The sequence below is a fragment of the Ahaetulla prasina genome, chromosome 4 (assembly GCF_028640845.1).
Source record: "Ahaetulla prasina isolate Xishuangbanna chromosome 4, ASM2864084v1, whole genome shotgun sequence".
NCBI lineage: Eukaryota > Metazoa > Chordata > Lepidosauria > Squamata > Colubridae > Ahaetulla > Ahaetulla prasina.
Genome location: NC_080542.1, coordinates 1002361 through 1018620, shown reverse-complemented (window position 1 = coordinate 1018620; position 16260 = coordinate 1002361). Strand labels below are relative to the sequence as shown.

At 53.2% G+C, this 16260-nt stretch overlaps 1 protein-coding gene and 1 non-coding gene across 3 annotated transcripts; both read left to right on the top strand.

The window, feature by feature from the left end:
- The first annotated feature begins 894 nt into the window (after positions 1–894).
- EIF4A1 (eukaryotic translation initiation factor 4A1) lies at positions 895–10754 on the top strand. 2 transcript variants are annotated; one of them, XM_058181604.1, is made up of 11 exons: positions 895–988; positions 1756–1804; positions 3543–3675; positions 4590–4729; positions 5311–5479; positions 6563–6672; positions 7572–7715; positions 8077–8214; positions 8410–8499; positions 9427–9506; positions 9716–10754. In XM_058181604.1, exons 1-11 carry the CDS (start codon positions 966–968, stop codon positions 9858–9860), a joined length of 1221 nt encoding a protein of 406 aa, XP_058037587.1. In that variant the 5' UTR covers positions 895–965; the 3' UTR covers positions 9861–10754. The 2 variants fall into 2 exon arrangements, with proteins under 2 accessions (XP_058037587.1, XP_058037589.1); XM_058181606.1 differs by lacking the exons at positions 895–988; positions 1756–1804 and adding an exon at positions 2546–2610.
- Positions 6343–6481, top strand: LOC131199012 (small nucleolar RNA SNORD10). Its single transcript, XR_009155249.1, has one exon. It is a non-coding gene; the product is annotated as a small nucleolar RNA SNORD10 (small nucleolar RNA).
- Positions 10755–16260: the final 5506 nt, after the last annotated feature.

The following is a 16260-nucleotide window of genomic DNA, read 5'->3' as shown; positions in this document are numbered from 1 at the left end:
AAAGATGCATTAGGGCTTCATTTTCAGGGGAGCCTGGTAGACTGCACCTGGAGGGGGAGGCTCCAGGGCTTCCTCGGTGCGGGTGGGATGGGGGGGCAGATGGCTTGGGCCTGGCAGTCTCTGGGTCAGCCCAGAAGTTGGAAGTCAGGAATCTTAAGTGGGTTGGGGATTTGTGGGGAGGGGAGGGGGGAGGATTCCGTGGCCCTTCGGGGAGCAGACCTCGGGGCCTAGCGGGGCTGCCCCCTTTTTCTCGGGCCTAGCTCTGGGCGCGGAGTCTTGCCCGCCTGGTGCTTTCCTCCCGTGCAACGTCGCCATCCGGGGATGGGAATCCACGGATTTGGGGAGCGGAGGGTGCAAGACACGCGGGCGGGCCCGGTAAAGGCCCTTGCAAGCCTTCGGGTCGTGGGAATGCAACTTGCGTGCACGGAAAATAGGGCGCGCCCCTCCCTGCCTGCCTGCCGTAGATTGCGGACGGCGTCTCCCCCGCCCCGGGTCCTCCCGTGCCGCCTCCCCTCCCGGTGCACAAAGCCCGGCCCGGAAGCCTCCGCCGCCACCGGCCCCGCCACGTGCGCCCCTGCCCGGGCCCCGAAGGCCCGCCTTCTGCCCCTCCGACGACCGTCATTGGCCGCCCGAGCCTTGCGCAAGCGGGCGAACGGACGCGCGATCCGGCCAATGCGGGCCCGGCGTTCGGCCTCCCGTGACGTCGCCGCGCCCGTCTCCCCCAATCAGTGGTCGCTGGCGTCACGCGTGACGGCCGGGCCGCTCGGCCGAGGAGAAAAAAGGCGGCCGAGCCAATGGGAGAGAAGCCGGTCAGGGAGATAGCTGGGCGTTCGGGCCAATGAGAGAAGCGGAGAGGTAGGGCGGGCCGCGACGCGAGGGCCAATGGTCGCCGGGCCAGTGGGCGGAGCCCGGGCGGCGGTTATAAGGAGGCGCGAGGCGGGCGGGGCCAGGACCTTTTCCACAGAATGTCTGCGAGTCAAGAGAGCCGGTGAGTGAGCGAGCCCCGAGGCCTCCGCTAGGCCGCGCCGCCCGCCTGCCTGCCCGCCTCCCCCGGCCTTCTCTCGCCCGACCCCCGCGGCCGGCCTTCGCTATCCCCCCACCCCGGCCGCCGCCTCAGCGCCTCGGCACGTGGCCGCTCCCGCAGGCCGTCTCCCCCCGCGGAGCGTTGGTCTCTCCCTCGCGGCCCATGCTGCGCGCGGCCTGTGGGCGAAACCATTTTTCTCTCGGGGGGGGTGTATTTTTTTAAAAAAAGGCCCTTCCGCGGCCTTGACTGCGCCACTCGCGGGCGCGGCGCCATCCTTTCCTTGCGGGCGTTTTTCCACCTCGACCGCGTTGCCTTCTCGGCCTCCCCTTCCCTTTCAACCGCTCGGCGGCCGCCCCGCTCTCTCCCCCCCCTCCTTTCCTCCGGGAGGGGCCATTCTGGCTCTCTTTATGTAACCCCCCTCCCTTTTCCGGACCTTCGCCCTCCTCCTCCTCCCCCCCCCGGAAAGGGTCGGCGGGGCCCCCGGGCGAGGCGGGAGGCGCGCTCCCCGCGGCGGGCGCGTCCGCGTTCCCGGCCGCCCATTGTCCTGGCGCGGCGCATCCGGGAAACTCTTGGGCGCGTGACGTCAGCGCGGCGGGGGCGGGGCCGGCGGCCTTAAAAGGGAAGGCGGAAGCGCACGTGGGCGGGGGAGGCGCCTGGCCGGCGGGGCGTCGCACGTAGCTTCCCCCCCCCCACTTTGACCGCCTCCCCCCCCATCTCCTCTGCTCTTGCAGCCCCCGAGACAATGGACCCGACGGCATGGACCCCGACGGCGTCATCGAGGTGAGGATGGGGGCTCCCCCCCTTTACCCTTTACCTATAGGCCCTAAAGCGAGGTGGGATGGGGGGGATCCCTTTGCCCAGGCCTGGGAATCTAGTCCTTCTGAAGGATTCCTCCCCAAAATCCTCCCCTAATTAGGATTGGAGGGGGGGGGCTCCATGGTTTTACCCCACTTGGGGGGGGGATCGTCAGGAAGCCTGGCCAACTTACGGGGTTCTAGTTCCTGTGAGTGACGCCTGCCTGCCTGCCTGCCTTGTTCCCTGCTTAGAATTGGGCTAATATGTGGGGGGTGTTTCCCATAGTTTCATCCAACTTGAGGGTGGCAGGAAGCCTGGCCCAGAGATTCCACTTCCACTGAAGGATTGTGCCCCGTCTCCCTGAGGACCCCTGAGAGTGGCAGGAAGCCTGGCACATGGGGTTCCTATGAAGGATTGTGTCTTACACACACATTGTTCCCTACTTAGAATTGGACTAATATGGGAAAGGTCCATAGTTTCAACCAATTTGAGGGTAGCAAGAAGCCTCGCTGAGGCCCGAGATTCCAATTCCACTGAAGCATTCCCACCCCAAGGAAGGTGCTCCCCCTTAGGAATGTAGTAGGGAGTGGGGGGCATGGTTTCACCCCATTTGGAGGTGGCAGGAAGCTTGGCCCATGCCTAGGCTTCTAGTTCCTGTGAAGGATGTCATGTGTCCGTCCCCATCCAAACAAGGGAGCCTGCCCCCCACTTTGACCGCCTCCCCCATCTCTCTGCTCTTGCAGCTCCCGAGACAATGGACCCGACGGCATGGACCCGACGGCGTCATCGAGGTGAGGATGGGGTCTCCCCTTCCCTTTACCCACAGGCCCTAAAGCGAGGTGGGATGGGGGGGATCCCTTTGCCCAGGCCTGGGAATCTAGTCCTTCTGAAGGATTCCTCCCCAAAATCCTCCCCTAATTAGGATTGGAGGGGGGGGGCTCCATGGTTTTACCCCACTGGGGGGGGGGGATCGTCAGGAAGCCTGGCCAACTCACGAGGTTCTAGTTCCTGTGAGTGACGCCTGCCTGCCTGCCTGCCTTGTTCCCTGCTTAGAATTGGGCTAATATGTGGGGGGTGTTTCCCATAGTTTCATCCAACTTGAGGGTGGCAGGAAGCCTGGCCCAGAGATTCCACTTCCACTGAAGGATTGTGCCCCGTCTCCCTGAGGACCCCTGAGAGTGGCAGGAAGCCTGGCACATGGGGTTCCTATGAAGGATTGTGTCTTACACACACATTGTTCCCTACTTAGAATTGGACTAATATGGGAAGGGTCCATAGTTTCAACCAATTTGAGGGTAGCAAGAAGCCTGGCTGAGGCCCGAGATTCCAATTCCACTGAAGCATTCCCACCCCAAGGAAGGTGCTCCCCCTTAGGAATGTAGTAGGGAGTGGGGGGCATGGTTTCACCCCATTTGGAGGTGGCAGGAAGCTTGGCCCATGCCTAGGCTTCTAGTTCCTGTGAAGGATTGTCGTGTGTCCCCCCCCATCCAAAAAATGGAGCCTGCCCCCCCCCACTTGGGAATTGATGTAAATTGGGAAGGGGATCCGTGGTTTCACCCCACTTGGCGGTGGCAGGAAGCCTGAGCCTGATGCTATAGTCGCCATGAAGACTATAGAAACCATTCCTGGTTTTCTGCTTAGGGATTTTTGCGGCTGGGGGTTCAGAGTTTCCCTTTGGGGAGAGGAGTTCCTAGGCTGATCATGTGTCCCTTTCTTCCCACAGAGCAACTGGAATGAGATTGTCGACAGCTTTGACGATATGAACCTTTCGGAGTCCCTCCTGCGAGGAATCTACGCTTACGGTTTTGAGAAACCCTCTGCTATCCAACAGCGAGCCATTCTCCCTTGTATCAAGGGTGAGCCTAGATAAGATCACCCAAAATAAGAAGTCGTCATTGCCAGTGGCGGTTTCTAGGCAACTTGAGCACCGTTTAGCGTTTGGGAACAATAGATGTTGCCTAACAATATACATTTTGGTCAAAAAAGATAATGTAAATTTGATTTTAAGTAAAGGAGAATTTTGTAGTTTAGGGTTGACAGGAGGGGTCCTTGGTGCTTTCCGAGCTGGGTTGAGTTTCTGGAAGACGTTTCATGACCCAGTTAGGGAACGTGATCAGTGCTACTGAATGTGAAATTTGCAGATTTCCGCAAGCAAACTGCACTCCCTTCTAGCACTGATGACGTTACCTAGTTCGTGTAATAAAAAGTCTGCATGGAAATAATCCAGCTGGGAGAGCTCCAGGGACTCCTGTCAATATTTGATCGGGAAAGAAAACGTAAAAAATTCACAAGTTTCTGGGGATTTTGCAAGGAGGGGGGGGCAGTTAGATGAATCCTGGAGAGTTTTGTAGGGAGTCCCATCCATCCCTCCATCCTGCTCTGGGACTTGAATCTGTTCTAAGGATGGAAGAAAAGGGTTATGCAGGGAGATGATGTCTCAGTTCTTGGGACAAGCTCTGCTTCTGAGTTTGTCAGCTGGCAAACCAGCTGTGGAAGTCCCCAAATAGACTCACATCTGGTGGCTTCTCCATTTCCTCCCCCCACCCTTGCTAATGGGCAGAAGGTGCCACCTTGCATCTACCAGGGGAACAGGAGCAAGCTCCAGTCATCCCAGGCAGTGTCCTTCCCAGTGGCTGCTCGCTGGTTCATGCTGGGGAGACACCAAAGCGGATCATATGGGCAATGTGGCTTCTGTCTGGAAGGCCGGGGTTGGGGTGGTGGTGCAAGCTGTGGTTAACTCTGATTAACTCCCCTCCTTTTTCCTTCTCAGGATATGATGTGATCGCCCAAGCCCAGTCTGGCACTGGGAAGACAGCCACCTTTGCCATCTCCATCTTGCAGCAGATTGAGCTGGATCTGAAAGCTACCCAGGCCCTGGTGCTGGCCCCAACTAGGGAGCTGGCTCAGCAGGTAGGGCTCTTCCCTTTCTTTGCCTCTCTCTTCCTTCCTCTCTTTCTTCCTGTCTTTCCCTTTTCTTTCTTTTCTTCCTCTATCTCTTTTTTCTTTCCCTCTCTTTCTCTTTGTTTGTCTTTCTCTCCCTCCCTCCGTATCTGTTTCTTTTTCTTCCTCCCCCTGTTTGTCTCTTTCTTCCTCTCCCTCCCTCTCTTTTTGTCTGCCCATCTCTTTCCCTCTCTCTCCAATCTTCTCTGAATGCACGAATGTGTCTCCCGTGGTGCCAAAAGCGCACTTGTGAGCCTGAGGGGGGCTTGGCAACGCTCCTCAGTCTGAGCTGCATCCCTCCGGTCCCCTGCTAACTGGGCAAAGAAGAGCCTCTGACCGTGGCGGCTTCTTACATCTAGCAGGGACAGAGCAACTGCTTTCCTCATTCATCCCAGCACAGCGTCTCTCCCAGTGGCTGATGGCTGGTTCATGCTGGGGAAACAGGGGAGGCTGTGCGAATGGCAGGAAAACCCTCCAGGACAGGACTCCTTTGCCCAGCCCAGCCTCGTCCCCACGTGTCCCTGACGGCGTCGTTCTCCTCCTCCTGACAGATCCAGAAGGTGGTCATGGCTCTCGGGGACTACATGGGGGCCTCCTGCCACGCCTGCATAGGAGGGACAAACGTCCGAGCTGAAGTTCAGAAGCTGCAGATGGAAGCTCCCCATATCATTGTGGGGACCCCAGGGCGTGTGTTCGACATGCTGAACAGAAGATACTTGTGTGAGTACACACTGCTGGACACACACGGAGCCTGGAACTCTTGCCCCCCAACACACCCACACATACACAGTCCTAGCCAGAGAGGCCTTGGGGCCAGTTGCCTTGGGGGCTGCACATTTCCCAAGACTCTTCCATCCAGCTCTTCGTTAATGGGAGGGTCTCACCGGCCATCTTGCCCTCTGCAAACATTCAGCCTCAGCTGCCATGAACTCTGGGTGGGAGGGGGTTGGGTGGGCAGGGGGAGGGAGAAGCTTCGAGGGAAACAAAATTTGAAGCAACCCTTCTGGAAAAATCTTGCTTGAATTTGATTTGACATCGTGGGAGAGGGAAAAGTTAGACTTGGGGGTTTTGGTGGGGGATTTTCAGTTCTGGCTGTGCACTACTGTGCAGGTAGTCCTCGAGTTACCACCACAATGCAGCTGAGCACATTTTTTTTTTTTGGCTATAACTGAGGCATTTGTTAAGTGACTTTTCCCCCATTTTATGACCTTTCTTGCCTTGGTTGTTAAGTGAATCACTGCGGTTGATAAGTTAGTAACCAAGTTAAGGGAATCCGGCTTCCCCATGGACTTCCCCGCAAAAGAGGATCACGTGACCCCAGGACTCTGCGACCGTCATAAATACGGGTCAGTTGCCAAGCCTCTGAATTTTGATCACGTGACCCTGGGGATGTGTTTAAAAAAACCATGTCACTAAGCAAACCGTTGTAAGTTAAATCAAGGACTACCTGTAATTTGCTTGACTTCCAGTGAACTCTTATCTTCCTCTACAAAAAAATTGGGGGGGGGTGTTGTTAAGGGTGGTTCTTTCTTCAAGGTTGACACTGCAGAGTCTCTTCTGGGCTGCCCTCCTTCCCTGCTGCTGTTCCATGATGATTTCCCCATGCGTGTCATCTGACCCCGTGCCCCCATTTTCTCCTCCGGCCCGCGTTCTGCTGGGCAGGGGGAGGAATCCCCGGGGCCAGTGGGAAAGTGATCATACCTGGATAATGTCCCTGAGACCAGCAGCTTTCAGTGGCAGCCTCCTCGGCCGGCCCTCCCTCCCTCCATCGGCCTGCCTGAGTTTCCTTCCTTCCTTCCTCAGCACCCAAGTTCATCAAGATGTTTGTGCTGGATGAAGCCGATGAGATGTTGAGCCGAGGCTTCAAGGACCAGATTTACGATATATTCCAGAAGCTGAGCGGCAACACGCAGGTGAGGCGCCTCCCAAGGGGCACCTGAGCAAATCCAGCCACTCCGTTCCTTGGAGGGGGTCAGAGTGCCGTCCTGCAGGCTCCTCCTGCTGCCGGCAATTTGGCAGATCGAATCTCAGCAGGCTCAAGGAGGCTGGTTGTTGGGGGCAAGAGGCTGACTCTGTAAAGCGCTTAGAGAGGGGCTATAAAACACTCCATAAGTCCTGCAGGGTTAGTGCTATTGGTCGAATTTACTTGCCACCGGTCTCATTAGGGGGGGAGGGCTACTCCGGAGCAGCCGTCTCCAACCTCAGCAAGTTGAAGGCTCTATTAAACTGGCCATGCTGATGATGAGACACATCCTGAGGTTTGTTAAAGGGTGACGGGGGTCTTCCCTTCTTCCCAGGGGATCAACCTCTGAGGACCCCGTTGCCCAATTAGGAGCCAGGAAGGGCAGAGTTGAAAGGGGCCTTGGAGGTCTTTCTAGGCCAGGAGCTCCCTCCATCCTTTATGGCCTCGACTCCCAGAATACCCTGACTGGGTGGCTCAGTGGCTAAGACACTGAGCTGGTGGATCAGAAAGGTCAGCGATTCGAATCCCTAGCACGGGTCTCCTGCGGGAGCAGGGGGTTGGACTAGATGACCTCCAAGGTTCCATCCAACTCTGTTGCCATTAAGTTAACACCCACCCACCCACCCCCACCCCACCCCCCACCCCCCCCCCCCCCCGTCTGCAACGTTTTAAGATTTCTGGACTTTTGGGAGTTGAAATCCACAAATCTTGAAAGAGTTGTTGGGAGCCCCCTTGCTGTAGGATGAAAGCAGAAGGGGTAGGTGGGGGGTGGGAGGGAAAAGGGGGCTTTGGGTAAAGCAGGGAAGAAGCTGGGCTCTCAATCTCTCCCCCCCCCCCCCAACCGCTTAGGTGGTCCTCTTGTCTGCCACCATGCCGATGGATGTGCTGGAGGTGACGAAGAAGTTCATGAGGGACCCCATCCGGATCCTAGTGAAGAAGGAAGAGCTGACTTTGGAGGGGATTCGGCAATTCTACATTAATGTGGAGAGGGAGGTGAGTGCGCAGGAGGGCTCGAAGGGGGGGGTGGGGGGGGGGCTTCACAGCGTGGTTATTTCGGGGGCTTCTGGCTGGGCTGCGCAAAAGCCCCTGGAGCCAGCCAGCCTTCCCCCCTTTTGAATCCAGACGGCTGCAGGGTTCTAGAACGCAGCTAAAGGTTCAGCCCCCTCCCTTAAAAATACACCCGGCCTTGGCTCAGGCCTTCATCCTCTCTTGATGTTTCATTATCCACTGCACTGATGATGTTCCCTAGTTGGGTCACGAGTGAGACCCAAGCCCAGCCATCCAGGACCCCACAAGTTCAACCCTTAGCTGCCCAAATCAATATTCTCTCTCCTTCCCTTAATTCCTCTGTAAGGAATGGAAGCTGGACACCCTTTGTGACCTCTACGAGACCTTGACCATCACCCAGGCGGTCATCTTCATCAACACCCGGAGGAAGGTGGACTGGCTGACGGAGAAGATGCACGCCCGGGACTTCACCGTTTCAGCCATGGTGGGTGGATTCTGCCCACCTCAGAAAGGGGTGGCAGGGGGTCCTTCCCCTGCCGGTTTTCTCCTGCGTGAATTGGCAGAGGGGAGGGAGGGAGGGAGGGAGGGGGCGGGAGGTGGAGGTAACATACCGGTTAGCTTGCAAATCCTGGTCTTTGGTGGGGGAGGGAGTGACCTCCTTGGGTTTCTGTCTGCCCAGCACGGGGACATGGACCAGAAGGAGCGTGACGTCATCATGAGAGAGTTCCGCTCCGGATCCAGCCGGGTCCTCATCACCACAGACTTGCTGGTAAGTGCCAGGAAGGGGTTTCCCTCCCCTCCTCCCCCCCCCCGGGAGATTCCCTCTCTGCCTGGCCGCTGTGGTGCCAATGGCGGATTGTAGCTCCTGGGCAGAGGAACGGTCGCAAGGGGCTGCTTGACTCCACGGCTGGCACCCCCGAGGTTCCCGGTCACTTTGTAGCAGCTCACAGTTGGATCTCCTCCCCCGTCAGTGGCTCTTTTGGGGTGGGTGGGATGGGGGAGACATTTGGGCTTCAGAATAGCAAGAGTTGGGAGTTGCCAAGGGTGGGAGGATTTCAGGCAGTTCAGAAAGGAGGGGGCCGGGGGCTCTCCGGGTGAAGGAGGAGCAGGACAATTTGGGCTCAGTTGTCCTAACTCAAGGACTGCCTGCAATGCAAGTCCCAGAATGTGCTAGGTGTCACGCAGCTCTTGGGGCCGAGACCCACAGTTGGAAGAGGGGCAAAGATTAGTACAAGTAGTTCTGGAGCACAAAATTACTGTCATTAAGGGAGACATTTTCCCCACTTTATGACTTTTCTTGCCATAGTTATTAAGTGAATCCCTGCAGTTAAGTTAGTAAGACAGTAGTTAAGTGACTGGCTTCCTCACTGGTCGGAGGTTTGCAAAATGGGGATCACCTGACTCCCAGACATGGACTGTCATTAATGTGAGCCAGTTGCCCATCTGAATTTTGATCACCTACCTTGTAGGGACACTGCAAAAGCCCATAAGTGTAATAAATGGCCCTGAATCAAATTTGTGCCCTTGGAACAGTCACTAAATGAACTCTTAAGTTGAGGGACTACCTGACTGGATTACCCCTAGACCTGGGGGTTTCCTCATCATGGCAACTTCAAGTCAACTGCTAATGGGGGTGGGGGGTGGCTGGCAAGGGCCAGGGCTCCTGTTGAAAGCAGCTGCCTCTTTTTCCCTACAGGCCCGAGGCATCGACGTCCAGCAAGTCTCCCTGGTCATCAACTACGATCTCCCCACCAACCGCGAGAACTACATTCACCGGTAAGTAGAGGCTCTCAAGGGGGGGGGGGCGTCTCTCTGGTCCTTTCTGCCTGCTCTCAACTCATCCTTTTCTCTCCAATCCCCAAAAAAACCTACCTGCTCTCAACTCATCCTTTTCTCCCCAACCCTCCATAAAATCCCTGCTTGCTCTCAACTCATCCTTTTCTCTCCAATCTCCCCCCCCCCCCCCCAAAAAAAACCCACTCCAGGATCGGTCGAGGCGGACGCTTTGGCAGGAAAGGCGTGGCCATCAACATGGTGACGGAAGAGGACAAGCGCACCCTGCGCGACATCGAGACTTTCTACAACACCTCCATCGAGGAAATGCCTCTCAACGTGGCCGACCTCATCTGAGTGGCCTGGGGAGGGGGGCACTGTGCCACGACACCCCCCACCCCACCCGCTCCCTCCCCTCCCCTCCTCCCGTCCCAAAAAGTTAGAGGCACAGTATTCTCCCATTCCTGCCTTTCGTTTGTCTTTTGTTTTTCTTTTCTATTTTTGAGGGTTTGTTTTTTTTTTTTTTAATTATTTTGGCCTTTTGAATAAATGTCACTTTTGGGGGGGTTTTTTTGGAGGCAGAAGGAAAATCTTTTAGTGTTTACTCCGGGCGCTCGGCTGTGTCTTGTTCAACCTCTCCTCTCCCCCCCCCCTCCCCCCCCCAGCCTTTGTGTCCTCGTTTTGTAGCCCCCTCCGCCCCCCGTCTTTTCCCCATAATTGCAAAACAGGGGTATCCTTTCTTCTTTTTTTGTGGGGAGGGGGACCGACGAAGAGTTTCACAGGAGCTAGACATTTCTGGCTCGCTACTGCTTTTTCCTACCCTGCCTTTCCTAGGAAATTAAAAAAAAAGCAAAACTTAATTTTGTAGGGGTTTTTTTTAAATTTACGAACCTTTCGACAAAATCATGGTGCTAAAACGGAGAAACAACACAAAAAAAAAAAGCTTGAGAATCAAAAACCTACCTCACCAGGTCAGGGTTTTTTTTCTCCCAGTCTAAAATTCAAAACAAAAAACAAAATTGCCAAGATATGTGGTTTTTCCCCCATCTCTCTCTCTCTCTCTCTCTCTCTTTCAGAATGAGACCTTCCCCCATCACATTTTTTAAAATAAAATCGAAAAAAAACTTTTCATACAGCAAAAAAAAAATAAATAAGAAATCTGTGTTGCCACCTTTACCTTTCTTTTGTATAGCTATTATTTATTCAAAAGGAGACTTACAGTGACCAAAATAAACGTGATCTTGAGAAAAGGCTTGGCGTGGAATGAGTTTTGTAAAAATGGGAGGAGGGCCCTAACTGGTTTTCACTGGTTCCTGGGCTCAAAATGGGATTGGGCATTTGGGAAACTGCCTGGATGGCCCTGGCGTTTCTGGACTGGTAGTTTATTTGCCTAGTGACTAGTAGAAGTTAATGGTACCGTAAAAGTGGCCTATGCCCAGTTTTCACACTTAATGACCATCGCAGTATCCCTGTAACCAAAATTCGGGCACTTGGCAACCGGCGTGTGACCCCCATCGGTAACCTTCCCAAACCAGCTTCTCACAAAGTCAATGTGGGAGGCTGGATTTGTTTAATGACTGTGTGATTTAAGTAATGACAGCCCTGATTTGCCTAATAACTGCCCAAAAATGAGCTGCGACTCAAGTTCGTTGCATAGCAATAGAAATTTGAGGCTTCGTTGTCGTAAATCGAGCCCTACGTGCAATGCGTTTTAAGTCCCACATTTGGAAAAAAGGCAAAAATTAGAATAGAATGAATGAGCTGGAAGGGACCTTGGAGGTCTTCTAGTCCAGCCCCCCTGCTGAAGCAGGAGAACCTATACCCTTATTTCACATAAGGGACTGTCCAGTCTCTTCTTGAAAACCTCCAGTAATGGAACAGCCACAACTTCTGGTGGCAAGCTGTTCCACTGGTTAATTGTCCTCACTGCTAGGAAGTTCTCAATTCCAGGTTGCTTCTCTTTTTGCATAAAATTCTTTATAACAAAAATTCTGTTAAATTTGTCTGGGTACAAATAGTTTTAGGAAATGATCATCAAAGTGTTTACAACCATGTTCATTATATTGATACTCGTTTTATAATAATGCTGATACTTGTATCTGCAGGAATCTCTTCACTTTTCCATTGTTGTGCAAATACAAATCTGGCTGCAGTTAATACATGCAAGATCAAATATGTATTCCCCTTGTTACACCTATCCGGTAAGATGCCTAACAAAAATATTTCTGGCCCTTAAATCCATATGTTGCTTTATCATTTTTTCCTACTGTATATGTATTTTTGTCCAGTATTTTTGCTTTTGGCCACATCCACCACGTACGAGAATATGAACCGGGCATCTGATGGCATTTCTAACATCTTGTCATGTCAAATGATCTAAGTGCCAAAGCCCACTGCAACTGCATAGCAAAAAAAGCTCTTGTAAACCTAATCTTGCGTAGTTTCTTTTCCAAAAACACCACACTACTAACCAGAGCATATAAAACATTTGCTAGACCAATTCTAGAATACAGCTCGCCTGTTTGGAACCCTCACCACATCTCTGACATCAATACAATTGAACGTGTCCAGAAATATTTTACAAGAAGAGTTCTCCATTCCTCTGAAAACAACAAAATACCTTATCCCACCAGACTTGAAATCCTAGGCTTAGAAAACTTGGAACTCCGTCGCCTTCGACAAGACCTAAGTTTAACTCACAGAATCATCTATTGTAATGTCCTTCCTGTCAAAGACTACTTCAGCTTTAATTGCAATAATACTAGAGCAACCAATAGATTTAAACTTAATGTCAACCGCTTTAATCTAGATTGCAGAAAATATGACTTCTGTAACAGAATCATCAGTGCTTGGAATACTTTACCTGACTCTGTGGTCTCTTCCCATAATCCTAAAAGTTTTATCCAAAAACTTTCTACTATTGACCTCACCCCATTCCTAAGAGGACCATAAGGGGCGTGCATAAGCGCACAAACATGCCTACCGTTCCTGTCCTATTGTTTTTCTTCTTCCTATAGATATATATATATGCTTATACCTCCTTATATTTACTCATATATGTGTTTATATACTATATAATTTTTTTGTATGATACCTACATATATAGTTGTGACAAAATAAATAAATAAATCGTTACCAACCTTGAGGGTGGAAAATGCCATCTATAAAACATTTTAGAAAGATTTTCTTTAGATGCAGCTGACATCGTTAATTTATAATTTTTATCCCACAGTTTCGGCCATTTTATCTAATTGTATAACCAAAATTTTTAGCCCGGTTGCTTCTCTCCTTGGTTAGTTTCCATCCTTTGGAGGACAGGTTGACCCCCCTCTTCCTTGGGGCAGCCCCTCAAATACTGGAATCCCATCATGTCATACACACACACCCATTTTTTAGACTAACCCAAAACCAAAACCTGCAGCAGTTCTTCCTATATTTTATTATATATTCTTAGAAAATGTATTAGGTGCCCACCTGGCCCATTGGGACTGCTTTAGGTGGCTCAGAATCCTAAGAAAGATCAAAAGGAAGCTTAAACCAAATGAAAAGTAAAACAGAACCGTAAAATAACCAAGGAAAAAGAAAATACATCCGTATGATTAACTCGTAGAGAGATTCTCGGCCATCTGGGTCCTGGTTGCCCCAAAGGTGCTTTTTCAGGAGGCAACTGGACTTTCCGGGTTTTTTCTTCTTTTGAAGGCATTTCTCTTCCCATCCAAGGAGCTTCGTCAGCTCTGACAGGATAGTTGGGGAATACGGGAGGTTTTATATTCCTTGAAAGGACACTTTTAAAAGTAGATGGAAATGATAAGGCGTCTGCAACATCTTCGGACATCAATATGATGAGTGGAACGCACACATGCACACACAATAATGCACCTTGCTAGCACAAGGGAGTCTGCTAAAGTAGGGGTCTCCAACCTTGGCCACTTTAAGCCTGGAGGACTTTCAACTCCCAGAATTCCCCAGCCAGCAAAGCTGGCTGGGGCATTCTGGGAGTTGAAGTCCTCCAGGCTTAAAGTGGCCAAGGTTGGAGACCCCTGCACTAAAGGTACTTTCCAAAGTTAGGAAAGGCAGGCTGGATGGGAGAGATCGCAGCCATTTCACAGAGTGTGGTTGCGTGTTGTGGGAACTTCCTACGGGCCCCACCCTGACCTTGAGCAAGACCAGGAGGAAGTGAGACGGGGGGGGGACGACTGGGGGGGCTTTGCCTGCCTGCAGGAAAAACAGCTGAGTCATCCATTGGGCTTCAACTCCCAAAATCGACAAGACCTTTTCCAGTTGGATCAGCTGGCAACTGTCAAGATACGCAAGTCCCAGAATTCCCCAGCCAGCAACACAAGTCTTTGGAAAGTTTAAAGTTTGAACACACACACACACACAGATTAGGGTCTCCTGTTCGAGCAAGGGTTGGACTAGAAGACCTCCAAGGTCCCGTCCAATTCTTCTTCTTGGGGCTGGCCGGCTTCCCCAGCTCCTAAAAAAGGATTCCGAATAGGGCAACGTGAAGTGGGGGGGGAGTGGCAAAAGACCCTCCCCCCTTGAAAGGGGTCCTTTCCCAAATGATAAACCACTAAGGACCCCTTTCAAGGGGGGAGGGTCTTTTGCCACTCCCCCCCCTGAAAGGGGTCCTTAGTGGTTTATCATTTGGGAGGGAAGGGGCTTCAAGGAAGAAGACCCTCCCCCTTCAATAAACTCGGTAATTTTGCTCAGGATGTGTCTCAGAGATTTGACATCACCCCGGGTCACTTTAAGAGGTCTGGACTTCAACTCCCAGAATTCCCCCAGCCGGCCGTGCTGACGAGACACATCTCAAAAAGGGGCTTTTTTTCCAAGAGGCAACTGGACTTTCCGGGTTTTTCTTCTGAAGAGGTTTCGCTTCTCACCCGAGAAGCTTCTTCAGCTCTGACTGGATGGTGGAGGATGGAAGGATTTCGATGACAAGGAATATCAATCGTTCCCTTCCACCACCACCCCCATCCAGTCAGAGCCGAAGAAGCTTCTCGGGTGTGAAGCAAAACATCTTCAGAAGGAAAACCCAGAAAGTCCAGTTGCCTCCAGGAAAAAAAGCCCCTTTTTGAGATGTGTCCCGTCAGCACGGCCGGCTGGGGGAATTCTGGGAGTTGAAGTCCAGACCTCTTAAAAGTTGCCAAGAGGTTGGACGAGGGCGACTTGAACAGACTTGTGGATTTCGACTCCCAGAATTCCCGTGCTGGCTGGGGGGGGGGGGGATTCTGGGAGTTGAAGTCCGAGTGGCCGAGGTTGTGAAACACGGATCTAGAGCCGGATCTCAGCCAAAGGAGGGGACTTCGACTCCCAGAATTGCCCAACCGGCCGTGCTGATGGACCCACACCGGGTGGCACCTCCGCGGGGCCTTTTATCTGTACCCGATTAAATCTTGTTTTGGTCTCGGGAGGGGCCAAAGTCCAGGTGAGCCGACCTGCCGCAGGTGTTCCAAGGCCGCAGCCTTGGTGGCAGGGGAGGATCGGTTCCAAGGGTCATTCCCCAGGCCGGTAGGGGAGGGTAGCGTGCCCGCCCTTCCCCTCCCCTGGTTGCTTTCCCTTCCCCTTCACTTTCTGAAAGAGAAAACTGAGGCAGCCTTCCATGGGATTGGACCCTCCGTTCATCTGCGCCACCTGCGAAACTCAAGCCACCTGAGGTGAGTAATTGGGGGAGGGGAGAGGGGGGCAGCAGGCCCACTTTGGCTTGCTCAGGCAGGTCAGTCCTCGACTTACAACCGCAACTGAGCCCAACGTTTTTGTGGCTAAGTGAGACATATCTTACGACTTTTCTTCGTTAAGTTGGTCGCGCGGCTGCTAAGTGAATTCCGTAGACCGTGCTTGTCAGATGGTCACAAGAGGAGATCATGCTGACCGTCATAAATGTGAATCCATCGTCAAGGGTCCGAATGTAGATCACATGACACACACACACACCCCGGGGGGGATGCCACAAAGTTCATCAGTGTGAAAAACAGTCTTGTTCAGTGCCGTTGCGACTTCGAACGGTCACTAAGCAAACTCTCGAGGACTACCCGTAATGCACTGATGAGGTTCCCCTAGTTTGGGGAACGAAAAGTCTTCAAGGAACCAAGCAAACTCGGGGAGCACCCAGGACCCCTGACGACCCAGAAGAGGGCCTAAGGTTACGGACGATGGCAGGCACCGGGGGTGGGTGGGGGGTACCTGCTGGGCGCTAGGGGTGGGGGAGGAACCCCAATTCTGCCGATGGGGTGGGGGGGAGAACCAGCCTCGAGTCCCAGGGGCATTTGGGCATCTCAAGCCCCCCTCCTTTCCCCCCACGGGGCTCCCCACAAGGACCGGAGCTTGTCTTAAGGAAGAAACTTCATGTGGGGTGTGTTGTGCTATGTGCGGTATGTGTGTTGTGTTGTGTGTGTGTGTAAGGCCTGGCCCTGCACCTGCTTTCTTTGCAAAGAGAAGCCACAACTCCCTTGGTCATATGAGAGTCAGGCAGGCCTCCGTCTGCAAAAGAGGAAGGGGGAAATGCTGATTTTGGAGTCCGAAGCCGCCATGTGAGACCGACTCCCATGACCTCTTTGCTTGACCCTCAAGGGCACCCAGGGCCCCGGCCCTCCTCCCCCTCCTCCTCCTCCTCCTCCTGGAGCCCAGGACGTTCACACCCGCCACGCTGGCACCCTCCACCAACACCCCCCTCCCCCCAGTGGGCAGGGAGGCAGTGGGGAGGGGGCTTTTGAGAAGACCAGGTGGGCAGAGAAGAGTGACCGCTTGTCTGAAA

Excerpts from the sequence above, each read along its gene's own strand:
- EIF4A1 (XM_058181604.1), top strand. The coding sequence starts at position 966 with ATGTCTGCGAGTCAAGAGAGCCG. Across the intron at positions 7,716-8,076 it reads ACATTAATGTGGAGAGGGAG|GAATGGAAGCTGGACACCCT; the intron begins GTGAGTGCGCAG and ends TTCCTCTGTAAG. Across the intron at positions 8,215-8,409 it reads ACTTCACCGTTTCAGCCATG|CACGGGGACATGGACCAGAA; the intron begins GTGGGTGGATTC and ends CTGTCTGCCCAG.